The sequence below is a fragment of the Equus przewalskii genome, chromosome 1 (assembly GCF_037783145.1).
Source record: "Equus przewalskii isolate Varuska chromosome 1, EquPr2, whole genome shotgun sequence".
Taxonomy (NCBI): domain Eukaryota; kingdom Metazoa; phylum Chordata; class Mammalia; order Perissodactyla; family Equidae; genus Equus; species Equus przewalskii.
The window spans coordinates 155,952,635-155,961,940 of NC_091831.1; the positions used below are offsets into that span (position 1 = coordinate 155,952,635).

General features: G+C 35.0%; 1 protein-coding gene across 1 annotated transcript; it reads right to left on the minus strand.

Annotated features, from left to right (window-relative positions):
- Positions 1 to 546: 546 nt before the first annotated feature.
- LOC103562450 (olfactory receptor 4F15-like) lies at positions 547 to 1,485 on the minus strand. The gene has a single exon (XM_008537489.2). It carries the CDS (start codon positions 1,483 to 1,485, stop codon positions 547 to 549), a length of 939 nt encoding a protein of 312 aa, XP_008535711.2.
- Positions 1,486 to 9,306: the final 7,821 nt, after the last annotated feature.

Genomic DNA, 9,306 nt, shown 5'->3' on the forward strand with positions numbered 1-9,306 from the left:
ACTATCTCTGAGGTTCTCTCTCTTGTTTTGCCCCCTACCATATGGCAATCTCCCCTTATAACACTACCTTATCCATTTGTTGTCTACTCCACTTCTCCCACTGTGTTCTTTTTTCTTCCAGGTTTTAAATCCTCTCTCACACATATTTTTGCCTTTCATAAAATATATAAAAATATAGTTCTTTCAAAAGTTTGAGTATATAGCCTTAATATATTTAATAAATTCAATTAATTGAATTCAATTGATAAATTGAATATAGACAGTCTGGTGTCTGAGACCACGTTTTCAGCAATTCTAAGTCTGTAATCTATGCTTTTCTTCAACTTCCCATAAACATTTCCTGGAACTTTAGTTCAGTTGCCAAACAAATTTGTTAGAGAATTAAGTTAATAATTTAATATAACGTTGTAATAAATTATATATTCTGAATATTATAAGATGGTTACTTCAGAAACAACAGTCCAAAATTTTGTATAATTATTTAAGCATTAGTGTTTCTTGAAGTTGGTTGAAATGCACAAAGTAATTTGTGGTCTTGTGAGTTATTTAGGAGATCTTCCTCAAACTCAGGAGTTGAATACTCAGTCTCCTCATTGCCATCTTCATGTCCTTGTTCCTCAGTGTGTAGATGATAGGATTGAGGATGGGTGTAATCATAAAGTCCAAAATGGCAAGAAATTTATCCACTGGCACTGTGGGAAATGGCCACACGTAAACGAAGATGCATGGTCCAAAGAACAAAACCACCACAGTGATATGAGCTGACAGAGTAGAAAGGGCCTTGGATAAACCCCCTGAAGAGTGATTCCATACAGTGACCAGGATAAAGATATAGGAGACAATCAATAAGAAGAAGGTGCCCGTGGAAATGAATCCGCTATTGGCAGTAACCATGAATTCCATTCTGTGAGTGTCTGTGCAGGCAAGTTTGATAAACCAAGGAAGGTCACAGTAAAAGCTATCTATCTCATTAGGACCACAAAAAGACAAATGGACAACAGAAGCTAACTGGGCCACGGAGTGAATGAGGCGAATAGCCCAGGCTCCAGAAAGAAGTAAAATGCACATCCGTGGGCTCATGACAGTCAGGTAGTGGAGGGGTTTACATATGGCCACATATCGATCCAGGGCCATAGCAACGAGCAGCACCATCTCAGACCCACCCAAGACATGAAGGACAAATATCTGGATAACACACCCCTGGAAGGATATGGTTTTGTGCCCAGAGTACAGGTCACAAATCATCTTAGGAACTGTTAGGGTAGAAAAACTCAAATCAATAAATGAGAGGTTGGCTAAAAGGAAATACATGGGGGAATGTAAATGAGGGTCAAAGATCACCATAAACACAATAAAGAGATTTCCCAGAACAATTGTGATATAAAACGCCATAGAGAAGGCAAGGAGGAGATGCTGCACTGGTCTAGAGGTAGAAAGTCCCAGGAACACAAATTCAGTCACGGGAGAGTAATTTGTTTTATTCATTGACCTTGTGTTACCTGAAAGGAACAAATCAAAATAACTATAAGGTAATACAACACAGCTATTGAGAGAAGCAGACATCATCAGTTTTCAAATTCTGATATTAAAGAAAAATCTTCACCCTCGGTCACAAAATTCCCTTGAAAATGTCATACAATAGTTCATTTATTTAAGAAATGTTCGTTGAGCAGCTGCTGCGAAGACCTTCTGTGTACTTGGCACTGTTCCACATTCTGGAATGAAACACATACCCTGTCTTTATGTAGTTTGTAGTATAGTTGTCAAGCTAGACACTAAATGATTAATCACATAACTGGATGATTATAATGGTATTAAGTTCTTTGAAGAATAAAACAAAGTGTTATGAGAATTATAAGAGCTCAATGTAGCGCCATCCACCCTGGTCTGGAAGAAGATGTTTGCGCTAAGATAGAAATGATGATTAGGAGTTAAATAAGTGAAGAAGAACAGAAAGAGTGATATACCCAGAGGAAAGTCATGGGGAACCCTCTGAAGCATAAAGAAACAGAACACATTGTAATAAACAAAGGAAGACCAGGAAGGGTCTGATCAGAGCAGAATTCTCTAGGGTGTGTAAAGAATTTAGTCTCTATCTTAGAAATGATAGAAAACCATTGAGGCAGAACAGGGAACTATCGTATTTGTGCTTTAAAAAGTTTATAATAACTGTGAAGTGAAGAATGTAATAGAGGGATTGAGAGGGGAGAAAGAGAGACAAATTAAGAGTCTATCTCAGGACCATATCAAATCAGTGTAGAAAGGACGAATTTGTCAACAAATAGTATTGACATAACTTAACCAAACTTGGCAAAAATAATAGAATCCCTTAACTTAAAACAGTAACTAAAATGAGCTTTTTTATTTTATTTTATTTTTATTTATTTATTTATTTTTAATTTGTTCATGAGGAAGATTAGCCCTGAGCTAACATCTGTGCCCATCTTCCTCCACTTTAGATATGGCACGCATGTCACAGCATGGCCTGATAAGAGGTGCATGGCTCTGCATCTGGCATCCAAGCCTGGGAACTCTGGGCCACCAAAGCGGAGTGCATGAACTTACCCACTATGCAACCAGAATGGTCCCTACAATGAGTTTTTAATGGCTATTTAAATAAAAATAAAAGAAACAAAATATAAAAGTAAATATGGGATTATTTTTAGATAATCCTTATGTGTGAAAAAAAATCTTTCTAAGCTATCCCCACATGTGCAAATCATGCAGAAAAAAAAATGACACTCAGATGCAAAAATTTAAATTTTTGAAATGAAAATATTTTTATATTCATTTGAAAATAGATTTTTAAGCCAAAAAAAAAATGTGGGAAAATAGTTGTTAAATATAACGATAAACCAAATTTAAAATGAAAAAGACATAAACACTTGACAAAATAAGAAATCAAAATAGTCAACATATGAAGAACAGCAAATGCACTAGTAATTACGGTAATGTAAATGAAACAATATGGAGTTGCTATTATGTTTGTAGAAAAATATCAGAGTTAAAAATATATGGATAAATTGAGTGAGGCTGTGAGGAAACAGACTCTCTCATACTCTGCAATTCAGAGTATAAATTCATACACCTTCCCCATAACCACAATTTCAAAATACATATCAAATATTTAAAAATTGCCCTATTACTAAGATTCCCATGACAAAATTTTTTTAAAGTAATAACAGCAGATAAGCTGAAATATTTAGGTATTGGGACAAGTCCTGTACAATTATTTATAAAAAGAAAAAAATGGGAAATAACCTAAATCCAAAGAATGAGGTATTTAATCATAATACAATAGTGCTGTAAATTACAGTATAATACTACATCAAACTGGGAAAGGCATTCAACCTTATATGTAGAAAAATATGAAAATGTACTGAACCTTTAATTAAAAAGAGCAGCTTACAAAAGAAAATGTTAGAAAACACATTTAAAAAACATTAAGCCTAGAAAATAGAAATAAAGAATAAGCAACAGATTGTTGATCTTTGGACATACATGTTTTATTAGGTTGAACCATATGAAATTGGTATTTCAATACATCAAAAATAGTCAGGTATCACTTTCACAGAATTCAACTAATACATTAATTTATGTTTTCTTGTAAGTTTTTCTGAACTATTTTCCCTTTTCATAACCAAAGGTTGTTCACGCTTATTCCATACCTGAATTGAATACCATGGATCCCCTACTTGTACTGCCACCACCAAGCTTTCCTCAACTTTTCCCCACACCACTGCCAATCATTCTTTCTCATGTCATCACTTCTCCCTATGCCACTCTACATCATGCCCAGGCTCCAGCTTGGGTACAACCCTGCACCATATAAGCAAGTAGGAGCACTATAGATCCACTATAGCCAAGAATAGTCTTGAGGGCTGCTGTCTAGGCAGTAATTGGCATCCTGAGGATTACGGATGTGGAGCAGGTACGGTAGCCAACACGAAACATTACAGGGGTGACGCTAGGGAGACCTGACAGAAGGGCACTGGATGGAGAATTTTATAGCTAACAGCTGGGAAAAATAGAGCATAATTGAATCAGAGAGGATGATGGGACAATCACAGCGGTGAATGACAATGGATGTCACTTACAAAGAGCTACCAGTTGTTTTTACATTTTGACCATGTAATTTGTGGATTTTAAAAGATGTCTATTCTGAAATGTAGAACATATATTCAGTATGATCACAATTTAGAAGATGAGGAAATAATTGTTTTATTTCTTTATATTTATATTTTTATTTATATTTTTTATTTATTTATATAAAGACTCAGATAATACAGTAAAAGGAAATTACCAATACTTTTCTCTCAGTAATGAAAATAAATGGTTGATCTTGTTGCTTTTCCTTATTTTTCTTATTTTCTTTATTTTCTAAAATTCAGTATTTTAAAACTAAATATCAGTTGACTTCAACTAATACAGTACAATGGGAGAAAAAGAGGCAATAGCGTCATTAGGTAAGAATGTAAGCAATTTATGCTAAAATATGTTAGTGCACTGACTGCATAATGGGGAGTTCAAACTAAAAAGGAAAAGAAAAATACAAAAACAAGTAACCCACAGTTGAAAAACTATAAATGATTACTAAACTCCTTTAAAGATATTCAACCAATGATTAAGAAAATGCAATTTTAAAAGAAGAACTTTGTTTTGCCTTATTGTTTTCTCCTAATAGACTGGTAAAGACAAAAGAAAAGGAAAGAGGTAGAGATTAACCCCAGTGTGTTCAAAGGTGTCCTTATAATAGGAATTCTTATGCATGATTGGTGAGAGTGGGGGTTAGCAATATTTGTTAGAATTTAAATTGTCCAAATATAGACAATAACAACGGTACTTGAGGCCCCAAACCCTAAACAGAGGGTTAAATTCATGGAGGAACTATCATAACCAAAAGGAAATCCCACAGCTTACTTGCACATTGTTGATATATATATGCATATATATATTCATATATTCAGTGCACTATTATACAGTAGCAATAGCAAAGAATAACCAAAATATAAATTAATACAGGAAATTTTAATCAAGTTATAATGCAGCTATATCGTGAAATACTATGAAGCTATTAAAAACAATGGTACAGCTGTACATAACAGAGACTCAAAGTGAAAACATCTTGCATAATAGAATCAAAAATAAGATTCTGTACGTTTGCACATAAAAACATCGTAAAGAACAAATGCCTCCCTTTTAGGAATTATTAATGTAGTAAAATATGATTGATTATACTTGACTTTAACTTCCTAAAAACTTTTTTTCTGCATTTTTGGATGACTTACGAAGAATTAACATTTATTACTAAAAAAAAAATGCTTTCTTCAAAATGCGAAAGTGAAAATTCAAGAGTCACAGCATGTTAAATGAAGAAATACAGCACAAATATTGGAAAAAATAAAACAAAACTTTACTAGTAGGTGATCAACTCTTTTCTGATCAAAAATCAAAACTATCAGTATAACAAAAATTCTCAGCAAGGAGTCCATCTTGAGGTGCAACCTTTATATTTTTATGTTTTCAATACCGTCTTCTTCTGGAAAGTCTGTGTATGTTGGTGTTAATTGGTGCATTTCTTGATTGATTAAGGATGGAAATGATTTTAAACAAGAGAGGAAAAGGGAAGGAAGTGACAGAGATAGAATAAAAAACAGGAGAAAAGAGAACTAGAAGTAAGCAATTAAGAGAGGAAGAGAAAAGAGAAAAGGCAGTCTCTGTGAGAGTCATCTGATTACATCCTGCCTAAACTTCAAGGACGTTTACTCCTTCACCAAAGTTTAGACTCCTTCATATGAGCAATCTCTTCTCTATCTATCCCCAGTATCACATCTTGATTCTCCCCTACCCCAAAAATGTACTCTCCAATTTTCTCAAACTACTTGGATAACCCAATTTTTGTTTGTTAATGTTAGTTTGTCTGCTTGCTTGCTTGCTTGCTTCTCGTGACTGAACTGATAACATGCGCTCTCTGAGTTCTGCTGTTTCTCACCTGTAAGTACAATTCATACAACACTGCCTCAAAGACAGCCTCCTCTTTCTTCCAGCTGCAATTGACAGCTTATTTCTTTATACGCTCATGTCATGTTGTGCAAGCATAATTATATGATACTACTTTATAATTGACATTTGACTATTGCGTATGTCACTTCTACCATATCAATGAGTTCCCTAAGGAGAGATAGCATCTTATTAATGAATTCTGGCCCATAGTAAGTGTTCAATAAATGTTTATCAGTGCATGGGTGGATAGATGGATAGTCTGATGATAAGAGTACCTTGGTATGTAATATTTTGTCCAACGTTTTTGATCCTATCCATAGAAGGGTTAATTACGTTGTCAATCAAAAAAGGTTTTAAGCATCTGACAGGGTGAATTAATCCCTCTCAACTTTCCTGTTACTTTATCATAAGCCTTCAACAAGTCTAAGGGAGGTTCATTCAAAGGATAATGTGAATTCAAATTGAATTTTGAAACACATATGTGTATCTTATTTTAATTAATATTACTAAAAAAGAATTGATAGAGAGTTCAGCTAGCACCATTCCCATAGAAGAATATGGAAAAGCAAGCTAGAAAAGATAGAGACCTAACAAATAGGCAGCCCTGTTGAAACACTAGCTGTGTTAAGGAGGCTAACCTCAGGGTCACTGCCTAAATCCCTGTCTTTGAGAGGTTGGGATGCACAAGCAATGGGGCTGGCTCCTGAAATTTGGTGCTGACATTCCCTCCAGGCACCCGACTACCCGGGTGAGTTTTGCTTTATTATTTATTGGCTAAATATTTGGCTAACTAAATATTTATGCCCTATTTTATTTTCTTATGAAGCATACTTCATTATGTTTCAGATTCCTCCACAGCAACTTTAATTCTTATTTGCCCATTCATCTCTGAATGCTCAGTTCAGTGAACTTCCCAGACCTCCCATGCTAAAGCATTTCTCACTGCAGCTCAGAGCTACATTACTTCCTTCCAATGAATCCTTAGATTCTCATTAAATGAAGCAGGAGCTAGAAATGGCAGCAGCGATAGAAGCTATGTGCTGTTGGCAGTGTACAAGCAATGGCGTGGTGATACCCCTCACTCATCATCGACATACTAAGTGTGTTCCTTCATCTTTTAAACTCTCTCTAACCTGAACTATGGATTCACCTTCCATGTCCTTCTTTTGATACCTACAAATATCTCAACGCATGCTTGTTTTGTAAATTATTTATATCATTGGCTATTTCTACATGAGAAAATTGCCTTTCCCTATTAAAACATGAAATAGTCAAAAGTAGATAGCAAATTGTCAATATTCAGCTGTTTTACACTATTCATCACTTTTTTTCTACTTATCTTGCTTAGTTCAAAATGATCAAAATGTTTGCAAAGATATTCACAAACTCCTGTCTTTCTCTAATTCCTTGGGTGAGTCTTCCCTTTGTTATTACTCCTTTATCTTTTTAGTACCGGTTAGCAATAATTGAAACAAATATGATATTTTTCAACTCTTTACTCCCCACAAAATTTGTAACACTAACTTTGGGATGCTTGTATTAATTGGTATTGATGACATCTGACCAAATGAAACAATCTCTTGGAATACTATTTTTTAATGATGTTTTACTTATTTGCTGTCTCCCTTTCCAAAACCTTTAACTTATTGTAGAATATATTCTTAGGGATTTTTATCTGATGACTTTATTTGTATATTTGTGGAAGCATTTGTAAAGAAACTCATTTTTAAATATACCTTATCACTAAAAAGTCTGTGATCTACCCAATAAAATCCAAATATATTGCTCACACACTTGAAGAAATAGTACAAGTAAGCAATAAATATTTATCAACATCTCTATTGTCTGTCCACTGCAAAAATAATCAAACTCTGAAAATTCTGTAGTGAATTTGCACGTTGAGTTTATGTTTTTAACCAGAGGAACCAAAGTTCCTGTTCATTCCTCCAACTAATTCTGTGAGAACAAGAAGGAATAAAGCACAATATTACAAAGGAGCACGGTGTAATCCTGGCAGTGAGGAAGCCGAATCACTGAAAGCCTCTCTCATTTCTGTTTTCTCCACCTTCACTGGTTGACTCCACTCTCCCTGCCCCGACTTGTGTCCAACAAGATTCAGTGACCCATCGGAAAATTTTTGATGCTTTCTACAAACCAACCCTTCTGTTAAAGTATGCATATTTCCCTAACAATTTTTAATTCACTACTTTGTGAACGTCAAAGGACTTTCTCTACATGTGAATAATGAAACTTCTAAGACACTGAAGTAGAATGAAGTCATCTAAAAAGTTTATTTTTGGGGCTGGCCCAGTGGCACAGCAGTTAGGTTCCCATGCTCTGCTTTAGCGACCTAGGGTTTGCCAGTTCAGAGCCTGGACATGGACATCTGCATCCTTTATCAAACCATGCTGTGGCAGGCATCCCACATATAAAGTAGAGGAAGATGGGAGCAGATGTTAGATCAGGGCCAACCTTCCTCTGCAAAAAGAGGAGAGTTGGCGGTGGATATTAGCTCAGGGCTAATCTTCCTCAAAAAAATAATAAATAAATAAATAAAAAGTATATTTCTATCAAGCGAGACTCACCGCCCATGACACATTTTTATTTCCAGAAGAGTGTTCACCAAACCTGACATGACTGGTAGAATATTATCGCTCTTCACTCCTTCCCCATTCTTACACCTGCTCATCCACAAGCATGAAACCTAGAATACCTCTAGCGTCACGTAGATTTTCCTGTAGTTTCAAGGACAATATAATACCAAGTCTGGGGTAGAAAATCCAATACAAAGTGAAACATCCTTGAATAAATACAGACAACCAGCAGAATTCACCTGAGCCAAAAGTACGAGATGTGGAAGGAAATAAAACAGGTGTAGTCTTGAGTTTTCAAAGACTTTCAAGGCACACTGCAAAGCAGTCCACCTAATAATCAACTGTCCAAGTTGTTCTAATTCCTTCTGGAAAATGCTATGATCCAGACCCAAAAAAATCTTCCCATAAATCAGGGTATAATCCGGACATATAGAACAACCCATGTAACCTGAAACAAAAATTTTAATTTTACCCTACTAGAAGTTATCACTCAGGAGGTAGTCAATAAACATTGAATTGTAAAAGAGAGAGAAAAACCTTGTAATTCTGAAATTTCAGCAAACTATCAACTTTAATTTTATCTTGTGCACCTACCTGAAGAAACAAATGAAGAAAAAACAGATCTCAGAAAGCAATCTTCAGATAATGCCTGTATTGTTTTAAAATCTCTCCATTTTGATGCTCTGTGGTTATTAGTGGGACATAGCTA